The sequence below is a fragment of the Sinocyclocheilus rhinocerous genome, unplaced genomic scaffold (genome assembly GCF_001515625.1).
Source record: "Sinocyclocheilus rhinocerous isolate Xijiao unplaced genomic scaffold, SAMN03320098_v1.1 scaffold1607, whole genome shotgun sequence".
Taxonomy (NCBI): domain Eukaryota; kingdom Metazoa; phylum Chordata; class Actinopteri; order Cypriniformes; family Cyprinidae; genus Sinocyclocheilus; species Sinocyclocheilus rhinocerous.
Genome location: NW_015629758.1, coordinates 263,565 through 284,893, shown reverse-complemented (window position 1 = coordinate 284,893; position 21,329 = coordinate 263,565). Strand labels below are relative to the sequence as shown.

At 42.1% G+C, this 21,329-nt stretch overlaps 1 protein-coding gene across 4 annotated transcripts in view; it reads right to left on the bottom strand.

The window, feature by feature from the left end:
- LOC107739427 (leucine zipper protein 2) overlaps nucleotides 1–21,329 on the bottom strand; it is a 171,443-nt gene that overhangs the window by 1,858 nt on the left and 148,256 nt on the right. For all 4 annotated transcript variants that reach the window (XM_016551528.1, XM_016551529.1, XM_016551531.1 and 1 more), the window contains one exon: nucleotides 1,639–1,710. In XM_016551528.1, coding sequence (XP_016407014.1) covers nucleotides 1,639–1,710 — 72 coding nt within the window. The remainder of the gene's footprint in view (nucleotides 1–1,638; nucleotides 1,711–21,329) is intronic.

Here is a 21,329-nt window from a genome sequence, read left to right as displayed (position 1 = left end):
GTAATCAGTTACATTACTTTAATAAAGTAATTGAAAAATGTACACTACTATTACATTTTAAATAGGGTAACTTGTAATCTGTAAGCTATTACATTTCCAAAGTAACCTTCCCAACACTGCTTATACCTGATATGTTCTAGTCATATTTCACCACAAAATCAATAAGGACCATTTAAGTCATTTTTTGAACCGAGCCAATATTTTCATGACCTTAAATTCAGTTTAACAATTACCACTATTATGTACTATCGTTTAGAAATTTGGGGCTATTTTATTTTTTTTATATATTTTTAAAGAAATATAGAAAACACCATATTTTTGTGAAAAAACTGAGATACATTTTTTCATGATTCTTTGATGAATAGAAAGTTTTGGTAACACTTTACAATAAGGTTCATTAGTTAACATTAGTTAACTACTTTAGTTAACATGAACTAAGAATGAACAATACTCAGCCAGCATTTTTTAATGTTAGTTAATGTTAATTTCAACATTTATTAATGCATTATTAAAATCAAAAGTTGTGCTTGATAACATTAGTTAATGCACTGTGAATTAACATGAACTAACAATGAACGACTGTATTTTCATTAACTAACATTAACAAATATGAATTAAATACAGTAATAAATGTACTGTTTATGGTTCGTTCATGTTAGTTAATACACTAACTAACATTAACTAATGGAACCTTATTGTAAACTGTTACCGCAAATTGTGTAAATACATAGTGGGGTCAAAAGGTCATAGACAACATTGAAAATCTGGAGTTTAAAATTTTATTTAAATCTGAAAATAAAGTTTAGTTAGATTTTAAACAAAGAAGCATTATGATGTATAGTAAAATGAATAAGAAATATTGCAAATTCTGCACATTTGTAGGTTACCAATTAATGTTGTGATGTTTTAATTAACTTTTCACTTAAATTATTGTGCCCATAGTATACAATTGTGTTCAAATTGTTTTGTTCTTTGTTTTTGTTTTTTTGAAAGCAGTCTCTTTTGCTAATCACAGCTGTATTTATTTGATCATGTAAATGTATTTACTGTCACTTCTGATCAGTTTAATGTGTACTTGTTTAATAAAAGTATTAATTAATGTAATATTAATTTCTTAAACATTTCAAAAACATTCTTACTCACCCCAAACTTTTGAGCGGTAATGTAATTTGTAATGACAAAATGTATGTACAGTAATAAATGGAAATGCATTAAAATAAAATAAAACAAAATAAATAAATAAGAAATAGAAGCATTTTCACTAGTGGTCTCATCATACAAAACTCTATAGCTTTGTATAATGAATTAATGCATTGTTAAAGGGATAGTTTACCCAAAAATGATTATTTTTAAATGATTATTAAAGGCATAGTTCACCTAAAATATATGTCTTGTTCTTCTGAAGAACACAAAAGAAGATCTTATATCTTGTATTTTTGTCCATACAATGAAAGTCCAGTGTTGTTTTGCTTTAGTATGGGCAAAAACAGTTGAATCATTCTTCAAATTCATTTGAGTTCCACAGATGGAAGAAAGTCATACAGGTTTAGAAAGACATGAGGGGGGGGTAAATGATGCCAGATTTTTCATTTTTGGTCTCTCTTTAATTCTTTCAGTAAGGCACATCAGAACACTCACTTGACTGTGTCCAAATGTCTTTTTCATCTCAGATGAACTCTCGGTCTGATTGTGGGAACAGTCTGCTCCCACCTGGAGATACAAAGAAAGAGACAGAAAAAAAAAACATGTTAATTTAAAAAGCAAATTCAATGAGCAAACAAATTCCAAGATCATCTAACAATCAAGCACAGAGTGAAGGGAAAAGACATCTTGAATAAAATATTTTAAATATAAGTATTTTTAAAATAAAAATAAAAAAATACATATGTGGCCACAATGGAGCAATGATACTGTATAGACTATAATTGTTTACATTTTCCACAAAAGCCCTGAGCTATGAGATTATACAATGTTGCATAGAAAACAGATTAATCATGTTGCTCAAGGGATGGAGTATTTCAAAGAAAATGTTTTATATGCTTGTCTCTATGAGCTCTGAAACAAGCTAGACAAATGTTTTTGGAGCAACACATTTAACAGAAGATTGCAAGACTACAAGAGACAATGTTTAACTGAAAAATACACTATTTTTTTTATTCTGACAGGACAAAAAACAGTGAGGTTGAGTTCATGGAAGTGTTATAGGACAGTGCCTGCCAAAAGAACAACTTTATACAGGCAGAAAACTTTAACCATCTAAAACTCTTGCCATATACCTAGGCCTGCTTCATCCTAAGTGCTCTTTCCTCAAAAATGGTCAAATAATTGGTTGTAGGAATGTACTGAAACCAGCAGAGATAAATGAATAGCAAGTATCAATGTCTGTAAACTGAATATGCCTCTGGATAAGCTAGTGTGTGAGTAATACTAAAGACCCAAAAACAGTTGACATGCCTTTTTGATGGATGTGATACGGTACTTCGCCATCTGACAACCACTTCAATTTGTTGTTATATACTCCATATGCAATGTAAATATTATATGAATTATATAATTGTACATATAATTCTAATAAAATGACTTGGTGCTTAAGAAACATTACTTATTAACAACGCTGAAAACAGTTGTGCTTCTTACATTTTTTATGGAAACTGTTACCTTTTTCATGATTCTTTTAATAATAGTAACAAAAAACTTTAGTAACATTATAAATGTCTTTACTGTCACTTTTGATTAATTTAATATATCTCTGCTTAATAAAAATATTAATTTACAAACTTTTGAACTGTAGTGTATACAGTGTGATCTAAAAATAAGCCACATTTTAACTTGAACTTAAATGTTAAGTTTAAGTTTAAACTTAAATTTAAAGATTACATTTAATTTAACTTAAATGTGAAATTCAGATGTAAAAGAAATAGGGAAAAAAAAAAAATAGATTATGCACTATTTCTAGGCCACTAATCAAACTGGGAAATGTGTGACACTAATCATGTGACTTTGTATGGACAGTCATGTTCTTCTTCCTTTGAAGATCTTCTTCCAAATCATGCTGGATCACATAATCATCCGATTTTACACATCTTATAGAGTTGATGCAGCTCCAGTGCTGCTGCCATTAAAGTAAAAGAGAGACTAAACTAAATACTAATACTAATATAATACAAATACTTGTCTCAGACTTGTGAACCGTAAGTGTTTGAACACACACTAATCTATGATTATTCATAAATGATAAGACACCATTGATTAGAAAAACAATGTGTTTTATCTCACTCACAGTCTCTCTCTTTCTCTCAGTATAGTCACAGGGCTCCGTCACATACTGCTTTCATCAGTACCATCAGCAAGGTGAGAGTTACTTTGGGAACCTTTTCATTAGACAATCTTCATGGGATGTCATCTATCAAGAATGACACCTTCTCCCTGGGATCCTGTGTTTCTCTCCCTCTTTCTGTCTGTCTTTGTTTCCTGTCTCCGCATACTTCCTCACATGGCCATTTTCCCCTCTCACACACACATACATTCAGCTAACACACAACCACTTACCTACAATCACACACACACACACACACACACACACACAAATCCTGTCATTATAGTTGATAAGTGCATGTCAGCAACCAGTGAGATGTATCTTGTCGAGCCTACAGTACTCCTCTCTGCTATGCTGATATGTGTAATGCATTGTTCCCAGTTCATCTTCCCAGTTCTGTCTCAAACCTTCCAGACTAGAGGATCCCACATCATGTGTCAACTGCGATGACGACTGTGCCAACCATCACTATGAGAAACGTGTGAGTGCGTTTCTCAAAATGGGTTTGTAATCTGTGTTTGTTTGGCTAATTAACTGTAATATATTCTTTCTGGTCCTCGAATCTGATTGGCTGAGTGGAGCGCAATATTCAAGTGATAATAGAACTCCAACTGTTTCACCGTTTGTATCACTCTGCTTGCAGTATTTCTCACAGCGAGTGTCATGGCGGAGGCCCAAATCCACTATAATTTTATACACAGTGTTGGGAAGGTTACTTTTTGAAATGTAATAGGTTACATATTACAAGTTACCCTGTTAAATTGTAATAAGTAATAAGTACAAGTTATTTTATTAAAATAATGTAACTGATTACATTTGATTACTTTTTGATTACTTTTCTAAATTTCTAATGTTTTAAACTGTTAGTCATTTTCAAACATTTAAACCAGGCAGGGTTAACCTTATAGTAGTGCTCAACACCAAAACCCCAATTCCAGAAGAGTTTGGAAGTTTTGTAAAATGCAGTAAAATCAAGAATTGGTGATTTGTTAATTTTCTTAAAATTGTATTTAATTTGGAAAAAAATCCAAAATTTTCACTTACCAACTTAAGTGTATTTTGTAAATATAAACGAATTTTGATTTTGATGGCTGCAACACACTCCAAAAAAGTTGGGACTGAGGCAAAGTAAAACTGAAAAGGTTATAAAATATCCAAATTAAACTGTTTTGAATCAGTTCACAGTAAGCAGGTGAATTGGTAATAGGTGAGGGTGTCATGTTTGGGTATAAAAGGAGCATCTAATGCTTTGCAAGCAAAGCTGGATTATGGCTCATTACTTTGTGTCAACTTTCATGAGAGAAGTGTCAAACAAATCAAAAATCACATTTCTCAAAGCGAAATCACAAAGAAACTACCATACATAATTGTGAACAGATTCAGGGAATCCAGAGAAATCTCAGTCTGTGTAGGGCAAGGCAGGATACCTCAGTTGAATGTGCATGAGTCATGACCTTTGAGCCCTCAGATGGCATTGCCTAAGAAACCGTCATGCTGCGGTGTTAAATATAGCCACATGGGCTCAGAAGTACTTCGGAAAACCGCTGTCACTTAACACAGCCTGTCGTTGCATCAATAAATGCAACTTGAATCTCCGTTACTCTAGGAGAAAATATACATCAATTCTATGCAGTGATGCCGCGGGGTTCTCTGGGCCCGAACTCATCTCAGATAGTCAAAAAGACAGTGGGAATGTGTGCTGTGGTCAGATGAGTCCACATTTCAACTGGTTTCTAAGAAAAATGGATGTCAATTTCTCAGTTCCAAAGACTAAAGGGACCATCCAGACTTTTACCAGCAACAGATGCAAAAGCAAACATCTGTCATGGTATGGGGGTGCAGCAGAGCAAACGGCATGGGTGACTGGAATATGTGCAAAGGTACCATTTACATGGAGGCGTATATTGAAATTGTACAGAATTGTACATGAGAAGAATTGTACATGAGAAGTCCATGGTTATTAGATCAAGACAATGGCAGGTCTTATTCTGCATGTGCTACAACAGCGTGGTTTCATAGACTCAGAATGAATGTGCTAGACTGGCCTGACTGCAGTCCAGATCTGTCTCCTATTGAAAATGTATGACCAGTCATGAAAAGGAGAATCTGACAATGACAATCACAGACTGCTGAGCATCTGAAGTATTCAATTAAGCGAGACTGGACGAACATTTTGCAATTAGTATCCTCAATTCCCAAACAATTAAACACTGTAATTAAAATGAAAATTCATGTGACACAGTGGTAAACATGCCGAGTCAGTCCCAACTTTTTTGGAGTGTGTTGCAGCCATCAAAATCAAAATTAGTTTATATTTACAAAATAAAATTAAGTTGGCAAGTGAAAACATTGGATTTTTTTATTTGTGCTTTAGTCAATTAAATGAAGGTTAAAGAGAATGAACAAATATGGTATTTCACAAAACGTCCCAACTTTTCTGGAATTGGGGTTGTAATTACTGTCAGACTTTTAAAACCCTTCATCACTTGAATTAAGTTTATAATAATTTAATTTTAAAGCACAGCCACCACAAAATCAGACTTACTTTGAGAACATTCTGAGGTTAAATACAGATTTTAAATCATAACAAGATATAGTTTAATAGCTATGATACTGTTTTTGAAATCAAATCTTTGCATAGCTATGACAGGAAACACTGGAATCTAACAATGCCTTGAAAAAAAAACAGTTAATCTAAAAAAAAGGGCATATACATAAACCCAAATAGGAAATAAAGCAGTTATCAAATAAGCATGTGTTGTATTCTCTGTACTAAACTCCTGAGACATTGGTGTCTCATATTTTAGAGCAGTCTATGAATTTATGCAATTTATGATAGAAGTCAATTAAATCTTTATATGGGTGTGTGTGAAAAAAATGCAGATGTAACCCCCTTTGTAATCCTTAACATTTTCATAAGTAACTGTAATTTAATTTCAAATTTTTTTCTCAGTAACTGTAACTGATTACAATTACATTTAATTTGTAATTAAATTACATAATTCTGTTACATGTAACTAGTTACTCCCCAACACTGTTTATAAATACTGCTTTTGTGACACGGAATGTAGTTTTGAGAGTTTTTTAGGTGAGAATGTGCTTAGACTTCAAATATGTGTTTTGTTAATAAAGATAACGACTATTTAAAAATTTGATTCTATTATTTGTTCCAGAGCAAATAGTTATCGCTTTTCTCAACGTGAATATGAGAATATGAGATTGAGCTGAAGAATGAATGCTATATCAGATGCAGGTAATCACATTCGCTCAGTCCATCTCTCTCTCATAACACTACTCTGTAACGTCTCGGTTACGGAATGGAGATGTTATGTCGTGATCGACATTATGGGGATTCACTTAGGAGCCCCAATCATCTCTGACTTTAAGAGAAAACACCAATGAAATTTGGCTAGTGGATTTTGCATACCTGAGCCACTCCCCGGGCATACAGGTATAAATAGGTGCATCCACTCTTCAGGTTTTACACTGAGGAGCCGAGAACTTGTACCTGGCCGCCAGCGATGGTTCGAGGTTGTGGGAAGGGGACATAACGTCTCCGTTCCCTCCATCAAGGAACGAGGGTTACGTACGTAACCGAGATGTTCCCTATCTGTAGGTCACTAAGAGTTATGTTGTGATCGACATTATGGGGCCCTGGAAAGTGCCACAACCTGAACCCCGTCACAACCCCGTGACGTAGCCAATGTTGGCAAGCGGCCGTGTGTCAGACAAACGCTACACAAAGGTCCTAACCTTCCCACCGCCCCAGTGCAAATTCCCTGGCCTTGGTACCTGCAGGGACCACAGGTGAACACATCGCTGCTGGCCAAGTCGTTGTTCCTTTTCCCACAGAAATTTCTTACCAGAAGGGATTTCGACCTTCAACGAAAGATTTGCTTCAAGTCTTTCCGATTTGTAGTATACAGCTTAGGCAGAAACGATGGGGAAGCAAGCCTTCCGGAGAGGAGCGCTATGGAGGCCACACCCTACCCGTAGGGAGGTAACATGTGGAGATTCTCATATGGACTGACCCAGGCCTGGGGCAGTACTACATATGGAATGGGTCTCTGGGGCATGTCCTACCTGAGAGTAGGGATGGAGCAGCTGCCAGCAGAGACTGACAGAACACTCTGTCAAAGGGAAGACACAGGTTTACCAAGAGGGAATCCTTACCGTGGAAGAATACACATATGGGATTGCCCAGAGGGAATCAAGCAATATGGACACCTAGCCCAGTACAGGGGCTGACCGGAGACCCGGGCAAGCTAACACCGATACTGGGCCTGGCGTCAGACTGCTCCGCCCAGTCTGACTGCCGGGGGTGCTGGAGGATACTCCGTCAGGTTTCGCCGTCCGGGGAACTTACTGGAGGAGGAGAAAGGCGCGGAAGTGAGCGCGGTCAGGAGCACTGTCTTAGCAGACAAGAACTTAAGCTCGACTGAATCCAGCGGCTCAAAGGGACCCCTCTGAAGTCCTGCCAGGATACTCATCGAGTCAAACTCCATACTGGAAAAAGAGATTCTCTGCGCAAGGGAGAGCTTGCTCCTTTCCCAGTTGACCTGAAGCCACAACTGGCAGAGTGCCGGAGCACTAGGTCCCTGTGATCACACAACTGTTCTCGCACACGGGTCATGCTCGAGATAGTTGAAGATCCTGATGCCCACTTCCCATAGCGGGGCAAGGGCACCCTCCGTGACCTTCGTAAAGACACGGGGGCACAGGGACAGCCAGAAGGGGAGGACCCTGTACCTCCATGCCTGACCCTCGAGCGCAAACCGTAGGAACGGCCTGTGTCGAGGGCACATCGAGACATGAAAGTAAGCGTCCCTCACGTCGACCGCTGCAAACCCATCCTGGGGCTGGAGGTATCTGATGATGCGCTTCTGCGTCAACATCTTGAATGGGAGCTTGAGAAGGGCCCGATTTGAGACTTGCAGATCCAGGATTGGCCGGAGGCCACTGCCCTTTTTGGGTACAATGAAGTAAGGGCTGTAAGACCCCTGCTTCATCTCGGCTGGAGGGACCGGCTCGATTGCATCCTCTGCCAGGAGGACAGCAATCTCCTCGCACAAGACAGGTGCGTCACGGTCTGCCACCAAAGTCTCGAGAACGCTGCTGAACTTGGGAGGTCGCCTGGCGAACTGAATCGCAGAGCCGAGTCGGATTGTGCGAATGAGCCAGCGGGACGGGTTGGGCAGCGCAAGCCATGCCCCCAAACTCCGTACGAGTGGCACCAAAGGAATAATCGACGCACCCGCTGTGGTGCAGTGGAGGGGAGTCAAGCTGGATAGGCCAGAAGGCATCGCGTTCTGTCTGATCACAGCAGAACTCCCCGAGTCCCCAGAGGGACTGGCCGCAGCTGCGTGGAGAGGCAACGCGTCTCCCAACCACAGCTTCTTGGCTGCTGGCAAAGGGGGGCATCGTGGGCGAGAGTGAGGAAGTGGCGCGTCGCTCACTGTCAGCCCACGGGCCTAAGAACCCTTGAGCCAGCTGCGGAACAGGAACAAACAAAAACTGAAGATTCTCCGCCCGGCCCTCCTCCGGGGGAAGGAGCGGCGCTGTCTCCGCCATCTCCTGCGAAAGAGCAGCTTCCCACATCTCCGGGTTGCCCGTGTCAGGGCCGCTTCATCGGCTTCTTAGACGACTTAGCGGCCGGCTGGGACACGGGGGGCGCCGCACTCCTGCGAGAGGCTCAACGCGCTGACCTTGATGTTGTTTCAGCACGGGGTGGAGCGACTCTGGAGGACGCAGGAGGGCGCCCATGGCGACGAGCAGACTGGGGCTTGGCCCACAGCGGTGCGGTGGCAGATGGTGCATCACGCAAGATGTGTTGGATGGTCTGCTTCCGTACTGTCGAGAACTGCTGGGCACAGTCCTCGACGGCGTCGTCGAACAGTCCAGCCTGGGAGACGGGAGCATCAAGAAAGCGCACTTTGTCTACGTCGCTCGTCTCAGCAAGGCTGAGCCATAGATGGCGCTCTTGGGCCACAAGTGTGGACATCGCCTTCCCGAGGAAACGCGCTGTGACTTCTGTCGCCCCGTCAGGCGAGGTTAGTCGCCGAGCACAGCTCCTGCATCAATCTCGGGTTGGTACTACCCTCGTGCATTTGGTGTACTTGCAGGATAGCCATGGCATGCAGGGCAGAGGCGGCTTGGCCCGCAGCACTGTAAGCTTCAGCTGCGAGAGCGGCCATCAGCTTACAGCTTTGGACGGGAGACGAGGACAATTCCTCCAAGTGGCGGCGTTTTGCGGGCACGAGTGCACCGCAACCACGCTCTCTGCCTGGGGAATGTCAACGTGCCCCCTAGCCGCCCCGCCATCGAGGGTAGTGACAATGGAGGCAGAAGAGTGGCTTTTGGCCGAAAAAAGGGGCCGTCCACGACTTCATCAGATCCTCATGCACCTCCAGGAAGAAAGGAACCAGGGCAGGGCGTGGTCGCGAGCCATGACCCGTGCCGAGGAACCAATCATCCCCCTGTGAGGGCTCGGGACCGGGAGGTGTGCACACCTCCAGCCCAATGCTCGCGGCGGCCCGGGAAAGCATGGCCGTAAACTCTGGGTCCGATTTGGCAGCGGTGGCAACACCCGACGGGGGCCGCCCTGCCGAATCTTCATCCTCAGAGGACGATTGCCCATCCCCCGATGCTTCTATCGACATCTGATCCTCTATCGGAGCGCCGAATGAAACGCTGGGCATGCCGTGAGACAACACAGCAGAATCACAAGGGAGCCGCACAGAACAGCTGCTGCGGGAGGAGTGAGAGGTCCGTGGGGACTGGCCCGGCGGAAAGGCTCTCACTGTAACCCTCAGATCGCCCAGAGCACTAACCGATGGTTGTCTGCTCGCGGCAGAGAAGCCAGCGCGGGTAGTGACAGAGGGAGCCCCTCCCATCCCTGTGAGGAGAGAGAGGCACAATCCCAGCGTTGCCATGGTCACACGCTCACAGTGAATGCATGAACCATCCACGAACGCAGCTTCAGCGTGCTGAATTCCCAGACACTGAAGACAACAATCGTGGCTGTCGACAGAGGATAGGAAACGACCGCAACCAAGAGCACACGGCCGGAACGGCGTCTTTAAAAAGACACGAACCGATCGTGATTTGCTTTTTTAGGAAATCTGCTCTTTTAGTTGAAGTGCCCATGGGAATCGCTGCAGACAGGGACACCGCTGTTTGCACCATGACGCCAACCAGAACAGCTTCCAGACAGATGATGAATGGCTTTGTGGAGATCAACACGTTCATCCACTCGGCTCCAAAGCAAAAATCTGAAGAGTGGATGCACCTGTCGCCTATTTATACCCGTATGCACGGTGAGTGGCTCAGATATGCAAAATCCACTAGCCAAATTTCATTGGCGTTTTCTCTTAAAGTCAGAGATGATTGGGGCTCCCAAGTGAATACCCATAATGTAGTGACCGACAGATAGGGAACTATAATACTATTTTACTATAAACTGTATTAACTATAATACAGTTAACTTTTAATACAGCAATATAATAAGCTTTCAATTAAACATCTTAACGCTCCTTTTCTAGTTCTAAAGTGACGTTTTCGAAATTAGTAACAGAGGCTCAGCTGTTAAACTGTCAACTTTAGATTAAGGGTTTTTAAAGACACCTTTGTTGTTTCATATGTATTTACACACTCGTGCCATCAAACTGTTGTATAAATGCAATATCACACTCATAGCCATGCAATATGGCTGTATATCGGCACACTGTGGTTACCTACAGCCAAAGTCCCTTTAAGGCAAGTCATTTCACTCAGCGGCCATCTTTGAAACGCCTCTCGGGCATGCAAGTGCTGCTTCTATCTCTTTGAATGGAGAAACATCAAATTCTCCAAAACGGTTTGCCAAGCTTATTAAATTTCATATTTGAAATCACCAATGAAATCTGACAACAACTGACTCATAAATGTTGTTTCTTTTGCTCAAGTAGTGTTAAAATAAGGTTATACAGGCTAGACCAGCCAGTGAGCATGCGCAGTCCTAAGCGTCATCTCAGAACGCTGACTTTCTAACTGCAGCTGCAGTAACGCAATGACTTTACCTTGCGATTGGCTCTTTTAAACCCTGTTCACAATGCCAGCGACACAAAGCGACATGATTCCATTCATTTTCAATGGAGAGGTGGTGACTTCCGGCGACACGAGGTGGTACTATTTAAGCGAGCCGTGGAAAAGTGCCAGAAAGTGAGCCGTGCTGTGCCATACTGTGCTGTAGCATGCAGTTGAAAAGCGCAAATAGATATATGGGAGACCAGGGCTGTTTGACACACTTTTTACATAAAATATTTATCAGGGGAGATATATTTTGAAAGCATTGTTTGTTTATAGTTTATAATTATAATTGTATACTCTTTGCTATTTTTGACTAAACATAACTATTGAACTGTTATTGCCCAGGAAAAGATACACATCATAATTCACACTTTTTGGGGAGCATTAATCACTATTGGTAGAGATACTGCTAGAGAAACCACTTCTCCCGATACACCAGTAAAGGACCAGGTCTTAATTTCTAATAAGGAAGGAAAAAATAATGAAAATGGAGAGAATGCCTTCAAATTATAAATCATACATAGATTTGTTATCTAATGGCTTTGTCAAAAATAATAAGGCTAGCTATATTTGAGTTCTATTTTATATTACAGATTATATATTATATTATTTATATTAAGACTATTTTCAGGCTGTTTTGTGAAACTTCCCTGGCTCACCCCCTCCCTCCACCTGAGAACACAGCAAGCAACTTAACTGCCGGTCATTAACATATGAAATGTTTTCACACCTGACTGCCACCAGTCTTCACAACTAGCAGTGTTTCAGCTCTATATGTACATGAAACTTTATGGATTCCTGTATATATCTGTGTACACCAAGTATGTGGGTATTTCTGGAAATTTACTGTTCTGTGTAACTTGGCTCAGGTCATTTCCACATACATCTGGCAAACCTGAAATTACAATTGCATTTTACCATGGCCAGATATTACCAGATTCACCCTTTTCATGCAGTGTCAGATCCAGCGGCAAATTCTAGAAGATCTGGTCGAGGTAAGGCTGCTCAAATTCAAATTCAAAATTGCTTTATTGGCACAACTGTAAAAAATACAATATTGCCAAAGCTTGGAATATATGGCTGCTCATCCAACATATATACTGCATATTCTAAGGTACACAATTATTTTTAAGGAAAAGCTCAGCAAAAGTAGTTGCAGGCATTACATGTCCAGATCACTTCACCAAAGGATTTCAGTTATTTCAAAGGTCCTTACAGCTTACAACAGCAAAAGAACCAAAACCCACAACAATACTGACCAAGCTAATAAATATAGTAAACAATATGATAAAAAGAGACAAATTATTTCCTTGTTTTTGCCCCAAATTTTTTTTATTATGTATGGAAAGCATACTCTATTTCTCCCATTTTCTCTCTCTTACAAACGCACATACAGTACAGACACACTCACACACACGGAAACATACACACGCAGAGAAATGTGTTGTTAGTGCTGCTCTGACGATTTTACCAGTAAAATAGTTTAGCAACTTAAAAGCTACATGTCATTTCTCACTAATAACTGTGCTGTTCTTAAAGAAGATGAACTTGAACTTTCGCTATTAGTAGAAACGCTGCTGCCAAACACTGTTGAGAGACACACAGACTCGGGTCATTCAAACATGCTTAATCTCTCTCCTCCGTTGCCTGGTCTAAAATGACGTTTTGGAATTAGCACGGATGTGTTGGATGAGATGCGTAAGAAATTAATCCTACTCACAAGAGCGTTTTAAGGACAAAAAATTGACGAATGTCTTTAAATACAACATCTGAACAATATTTGAGGTGTGGTAATTGACTCTGGTCCATTGAATTATTAGAAAATAATGCATAACCGAGGTGTAATTCTCTAATAATTCAATGGCCCGTCGTCAGTTATTCCTTACATATGAAATACACTCAGAAAAAAGAAAGAGCATAATAATTTTAAGGTCATCTTTAGCTATTCTAGAGGCAATATATTACAGCAAAAACAGGGTAAAGCCCAAAGTATATTTTGTTTTTTACAAATATACTAGAGTATGCATATGGTGTGTGACTAGTGGTGAGCGGTGGTGTTCTTGAATGAGGCAAAGTCCTTAAAGTTTTTTTTTTTCCCACTCACATTTTTTGGGTTAAATAAACATTAAATAAATAAAATTAAATAAACATTACGTACAGGAAAAAAAAATGTATTTTATATTTTTACATTAATAATGTAATCAATATTCTATCTATTAAAGCCAAGTGAATCTCATCAAGTTAGTGTTTTTAAGCATTTTACATTTATTCCAAAATAATAACTCAAGGCAGTAACAATTTAAACAATATATTTTATTAGTGAACTTATGTTCAGCTATTCTTTTTAGTTATTTTTTAACTATTTTTGAAATTTTTGGATCACCAGTCATCAAAGCTCGGTAAATATTGGTCACAGACACGGAGATTTACTTTAAATTTCACCAAGCTGATTACTCACTAAAAACTCTCACAGATCATGTTTTCAGGCCATTTGAAGTCTTATTTTGGCGTAACAATATGATTATATTAAAGTGTGTGACTTGTTTTCTTACTTTTTAATTAATATTCCCATTAATGCCATTATATTGTTAATTCAGACTGATTCGCGAACGTGGAAAGCGCACAAACACAAGAGGCGGGATTTATTGCATGAACCAATCACAGCCGATCATAACCAGTCATATCCAATCATATTGTGATGGAGGCATTGCCTCCTCTCACGTGACTTTCCCCCATTCATTGTAAATTACCCCCCCACCAAACTCACGGCACACTTTAGGGCAGGGGTCACCAAACTCAGTGTCCTGCAGAGTTTAGCTCCAACTTGCCTCAACACAGCTGCATGAAAGTTTAAAGTATGCCTATTACGACCTTGATTAGCTGGTTCAGGTGTGTTTAATTAGGGCTGGAGCTAAACTCTGCAGGACACTAGCTTTGTCCAAATACCCACACTTGCAGTCTTGGCCACTTGAGATACAGGAAATACGTCATATAAGTAGTCAAGTGGTCAAGTGCAAAGACCGCAAGTGTGGGTATTTGGACAAAGCTACAGGCTCTCCAGGACCAAGTTTGGTGACTCCTGCTTTAGGGGGTTTGATAAAACTCAGTGGGCTCAGGGGAAGCACGACAGACGCTGACTCCCACTGTAAGTTTACCTGCTGGTGTTGCTATTGGACAGTGTTTCTTTAGAAAAAACAAGTGATTTATACACTTTTTAATGTTATATTTTGTAATATTTGTGCTGTTTTATTTTTGTACTACAATTTTTTTTCTCATCCAATATTTGAGGAGGCACTGCCTCTTTTGCCTCCTCGGATGAAATGCCCCTGTGTGTGATGTATATTTCATTATAAGCATTGAATGCGCACAGCCAACTGTGAATGCTTTGTACCCTGATCTCACTCCACTGACTCCCAGTTGTGGCCAGAATCAAATTTAAGGTTTTGATGCTGGCTTTCAGGACTACCACTAGTACAGCCCCACCCTTTCTCAATTCACTACTACAAATGTTGCTACAAATGCTCCCTCTGCCAGCTTAGGTCACTGAATGAGAAAAGGAAAATAAATTTATCTGCTTCTCTACTATTCTCTAGCTTATGTCCATGCTTTTCTACTCTATTCTTGCTTACTTCCTAATCTAGTTATCTAATAAACTGTAACACACAATACCAGTTTATTAGACAACTAGATTAGGAAGTAAGCTAGAGAAGAGTATAAAAGCAGTGTAGCGTATCAGAGCGAATCAGACAATTTAAGATTTGATCAGAACATTTTTGAAACACAGAGAGCCGAATTCCACAAAGAGGCCCAAGACAACGTGGATGATCATAAATCAGATCCTAGTGCCAGCGAGTCTGAAGCAAGCCTAACCTACCAACTCTTTAACAGCTTTTAACAGCTTGCAGCATTAAAACAAAAGAACATTTATTGATAATTCCACCTCCGGAAGGAGATTGCCATATTTGGGGCAAGTAACCAAGATTAATGGTATAACGCACCATGACCATCACGAGTGAAATCACAAGTTAAAATCTTTATTGGGTTGATTTTCCCCCACTCAGGACAAAGACCAGACTCAAATTCCTTCTAGACCTTTTGACTTTTGTTCCTCACAGAATCGTCCTCACGTTCCCAGAATGGCACAGAGACTGCCTTTACACACACACACACATATATATACATATATATATATATATATATATATATATATGCACCAAAATAATCTTAAATGGACTTATAAACAAATATCAGTCCATTGCATAACTTCATATCATGTACTGTATGTAACCCACACATTTGACTATCATGTCGTAATCAATTTGCAATTTCAATTTGCGCAATTTGAAGGGTAATGGAAACGCGCCTATTGTATGTCTTTTTGAATAACTATTGAATTGTTTATAGGTTTATACTCATGTTTGGTATGTATGAGTTTGAAAATCTTTCCTTAAAACGTTTCTGTCAATCAATTATTTGTAAACTGTATCATATTCTTGTTATAGAAATCATGTCTAAATTATACCCTGCAAAAGCGGGAAAATTCGGACCATGTGACTAAGATAACATGTTGATTTATGTATTGGGAGGAGACACATAGCAACACCCCGAGCTAAGACAATGTCTAATTGGTCAAGACACCATTTGGGATGTGTCCAACAGCCGAGTTTAAAAACTCAGGACACCAACAAATTTTGCTTTTGCCACCGCTTTTTGCCAATGCTTTTTGCCGCTGCCTTTGCCATAAGGTTTTTAGCGCTCTTTGAGCATGCTCTGGCTTACATGCCAGGTGCTCCTCAACCATCATGAGGAGATAAGCCATCTAGTCTCGTCACACTTTTCTTCTTGCTTTCTTTTACTTAAGATTCTTTTCTTATCCATTGAGAGTTTCGTGTTCGGAGTTAATTTTTGCCGCAAAGCCGTGTCTCTGAGTCAAACCTTGTCTGTGCCCGCCGCCAAAACTTCAACCAGCCCGCAACTCCGCATCATTCTTCAGCCAACGCCCAAAGATTGGCTCCCCAATGTTACGGAAGGAGACTCACACAGAGGGTTAGAGAGAAATAATGATGTTTATTTCCAGCAAGTGAGGCAGAGGATACGGGAAGGTGAAATTTAAGCTAGATAGGAAGTCCTTTGGGAGGATGAGGAGAGATAACTCTAGTAAGGGGATTCCCAGGAGATCGTGGAAGGAAGACAGTGGATAGCACACACCTCCGATGGTGAGTGACGGGGTAACCACGGAGCGAGGGACTGGAACGAACACAGAAGGAAACACTGGAGGAAACAGAGGAGGTAAGTATAACTTGGAAGGTAAGTCTTTCAATGAATCTTACGGATTGCAGAGAGAGAGAGTCCACTTCGTTGGAACGAGATCGGACCCTGGAGTGATGTGAGGTGTGTGCTTATGAATGGGAGCTGAGGGTGATTGTTAATCCGTGACAGGTGCGTGTGATTAGAATTCAGGTGAAGGTGTTTGCTGTGATTGGGAGGTGGCTGAGTCTGGCCGATCTGTGACACCCAAGAAGTCACTTTGAATGACTACTGAACCTCCAGCCAATCTACAACCTTGGGAAACCCCCTTTCAGAGGACGACACCACCAGAGTGAAGCCCCAACAGATTTAATCCACGGATCAAATCACCTAACACAGGAAACGCAAGTAAAACCTCCAGATTCTAGTTGAACTGGTGCATTTGATATAAAGTTTAATAGCCTCATTGAGAAACTCATTGCGAGGGTTAATTCAATGATTGATGGTTGTTCAGGTCTAAGCAATTGCACATATTGCTATAACTTGGGATTTCACATTTTCACTCTCCTAGACTCATTCTATCCTCACTTTCTCTCTTCCTGCAACTTGTGTGAATGCGTGTGTTTTTGTGTTAGATTAGTTTATGTCTTAGATGTGTCCAATAAAGTCTTATCTATATTGAAAAGAGAAGTATCTTGTGCTTTGTGCTTACAAGTTAATGTCTTAAACTGCAGATCTTGTTACTGTGCTAATAAATAGTGTTTTCACTATACTTTGGATATTAATATCCATTGCAGAGTTGATGTTATACGGCCCGTTCAGTGAACCGCTGGCTGAATCGGTTGATCAGCCATAAAACAGTGATTCTATCCAAATTCCCTACAAAATCATAAATAATCCCTTTGAGCTAAATTTACCTGTTTCCCTTACAGCAGAGTTTTTTTTTTTTTTTTTGCTAAATTTACCTGTTTCCCTTACAGCAGAGTTTTTTTTTTTTTTTTCTCATTCAGTGACCTAAGCTAGCGAAGGGAGCATTTGTAGCAACATTTGTAGTAGTGGATTGAGAAAGGGAGGGGCTGTACCAGTGGTAATCCTGAAAGCCAGCATCAAAACCTTAAATTTGATTCTGGCCACAACTGGGAGCCAGTGGAGTGAGATCAGGGTACAAAGTATACACAATTAGGAAAATCTGGCTGTGTGCATACAATGCTTTTAAAAATTGCTTTGTTCTTTTGTAGGTCGCTTTGGATAAAAGCATCTGCTAAATGCATTAATGCAAATGTACGCTCTACTCACATATGCTAAGCATTTGCGTTAAAACTGATTTACACTATAAAGTACAGTAAAGTTGTAAATAAAACAGGTTATTGCAGTACGTTTTACAAGAAAACACTATTTTAGTTCCCCTTCAGGAACTCGAGCTGCATCAAAATTCTTTGGGAACGCCTTCAGCGTGACCATGCTCTGAATCACGTGTGTAATCAGTCCAATAGATGGACGAGACGTCACGGGCGGGGTGACGTAGAGACCAGGAAGCTTAAAAGCACGTGCGGTGGATACAGCGGATACAGCTTCTGTCATTCAGTAAGTGCTCTATGTGTGTCACTCCTATTTATTGTTGTCTGTCTTATAGTTATCATGCCTAAAGCACAAGGGCGAGCGCAAGCAGAACTATAGACTATAGACAGTTTATGTGTTGTTTGCTTGGGAGCGAAGCACACCGAGGGAGCTGACTGCCCGTATTGAGTGCGGCTCTCGCTGCATACTCTTCTCTCCTGGAAGGCTATCTTTGTGGAGGGAACCTTCACTAGCGTTCCTCGCAGTGCTGGCCCCACCTCTGCCGAGGCAGAGCGGAGGTTGTGCTCGTGGGGATCGCAATTAGATTTGGTGGAGGGAATGGAGACGGACAAGTCCTTTTCTTCTTCCTCACCCACCAGATCCTGCGCTCTCTCTCAGGAATCGGAAGCCTGCACTGTGGTTTCTTCCCCCCGTGGAGAGGGCTCTGCGCTCCGCTTATCGTCCTCCGAGGAGGTTAATGTGGTGGGCGTTGACGAGGCTGTGGACTCGCCACCCCAGTCTCCCCAGTATGAGGAGCTTTTGGAGGTAGTTACTCGTGTTGTGGCCAAGCTAAAAATCGAGTGGCCCACCGAGAAACAGGCCGAGCCGCCTAAAAGCAAATTAGATGAACGCTTTTTGCGCAGTAGGCTGCTACCTCCATGCCGGGGCCATACCGAGGTGTCGAGATCGTGGGCTAGACCATTCTCGGCCCTGATCTTCAGTCCCTCTTCCAGCCATTATGCTAACGTGGTGGGACTGAACGATCACAGTTACAGGGCGATGCCCCGGGTTGAGCAGACGCTCGCGAGCTATCTGTCTCCCGGAGCGGCATCGTCCCTGAAGGCCCCGGCATTGCCCTCCAAGCCACCTCGGGTTTGGTGGGCAAAGGGTACACGGCAGCAGGTCAGGCTGGTGCTTGCTTGCACACCATGGCGGTGTTACAAGCATACCAAGCTGACCTGCTGAAGAAGCTAAATGAGGGGAAGGAAGTTAAAGCCGATGACATCACCGAACTCCGGCGAACTGCTGATTTGTCTTTCCGCGCCACTAAAGAGACTATCAGAGCTATTCGGCAGTCTATGGCAGCCTTGATGGCCGCGGAGGGGTACTTGTGGTTGACCCTGTCCGAGATTAGAGAGAAGGACAGGGTCTTCCTCCTGGATGCCCCGCTTGTGCCTTCTGGCCTGTTCGGCAACGCTGTCAACTCGGTCGTCGACATGTTTCAGGAGGCCCGTAAGCAGGCGGCGGCGTTCCAGTGGTTCCTCCCTCGCCGCTCTCTAGCTTCTGGGGCTGCTGGGCGGGAGCAGCCCCACTTGTGTACCGGCTCCTCATACCGGGAAAATAAAAAACAGAGTGTCACCTCTCATGCTCCCCCGCAGTGGGACCGAGAGTCCCAGCAACGCTCTAAGTCGGGGTCTTCCAAGTTGAGGGCGGATCTGAGGACCTCGACCAAGAAGCCCTGATGTTTGTGTCCCAGGGCTTTTGAGGGCAGGCCCCTCTGGGGAAGAGTGGTGTACAGCTCATCACACGGTGCCTGTCTCTCCTCAGTGCTCTCAGGAGATCGGTCTGTCAACCCTGCCACCTCCTGTGCTTCAGGGCACAGCGGTCTCCAGCGAGCTCTTCTCTCAGAGTCCGCCCAGACACATAGCGGCTCTGGGAGGCTCGCATCCTCCGAGGTGTTTATCAGTGCAGTTAGTTTGGTCGTTCCCTGCCGGTCATCTGTTTCAGGGCACCGAGCTAGCCGCCCAAAGTACACCAGAGGTCAGTCTCGAGAGACTGATTCCCTTAGTAAACCATCTTGCTGCATGGAAACTTCTGCCAAATGTGTCTCAATGGGTCCTGCACAATGTAGAAAGAGGCTAGAGAATCCAGTTCGGTTCTCCTCCGCCTCGCTTCAACGGGGTACTTACCACTCTGGTGGGCCCCGAGCAGGCTCTGGTAATGGAACAGGAAGTAAACACTCTCTTGAGGAAGGAGGCCATCGAGGTGGTCCCCCCTCTCGACAGAGAGTCCGGGTTCTACAGCCGGTACTTCATAGTTCCAAAGAAGGATGGGGGGTTGCGTCCTATTTTAGATCTGCGTCAGCTGAACCGCTCAGTCATGCGACTGAAGTTCAAGATGCTTACACACAAACAAGTCGTGTCTCAGATCAGGTCCGAGGACTGGTTTGTCACGATAGATCTGAAGGATGCATACTTCCATGTATCCATCCTTCCCCTACACAGGAAGTTCCTGAGGTTTGCTTTCGGGGGCGAAGCTTACAAATATCGGGTTCTTCCGTTCAGCCTTGTACTCTCATCCCGCACTTTCACCAAAGTGTGTGCATGCTGCTCTGGCTCCTCTGCGACTCCAGGGCATCTGCATACTAAATTATATTGACAATTGGTTGATATTAACTCAGTCGGAGCGCATGGCTGCTCGGCATTGAGATATCGTTCTCGCCCACATGAAAGAACTGGGGTTAAGACTAAATGCCAAGAAAAGTATGCTTTCTCCACCACAGATAACCACTTATCTGGCCGTTGTGTGGGATTCGACCACGATGCAGGCACGATCGTCGCGAGAGTGAGAGAAGTCTGGTCACTCACTGTGAAGCAGTTTCAGAAACTGCTGGGTCTGATGGCAGCTGCATCCAACGTGATACCTTTTGGCCTGCTGTACATGAGACCCGTACAGTGGTGGCTCAAGACCAAGGGGTTTTCCCCGAGGGGAAATCCGCTTCGCATGATCAAGGTCACCGGCGATGCTTACGTGCCTTAGACATGTGGAGGAAATCTTGGTTATTGTCTCAGGGCCCGATGCTGGGAGCCCCTTGTCGTCGTGTAATGCTTACAAATTGTAATGCTTACAATTATTAGAATTATTATTGAAGTTATAAATGAAACAGATTGTTGCAGTATAATTGACGAAAAAACACTATTTTAGTTTCTTTTACAATAACATAATTATAATAATAATAATTTTACAATTATTATTATTATTGAAGTTATAAATAAAAAAGCTTGTTGCAGTACATTTTACAAGTAAACACTATTTCAGGTTTTCTACTTCAAAATTTCAGGTTAATTTAGGGGTCAACCGATTATCGGCGCCGATATTAAGCATTTTTATGATTATCGGTATCGGTCATTTTCAAAACCGA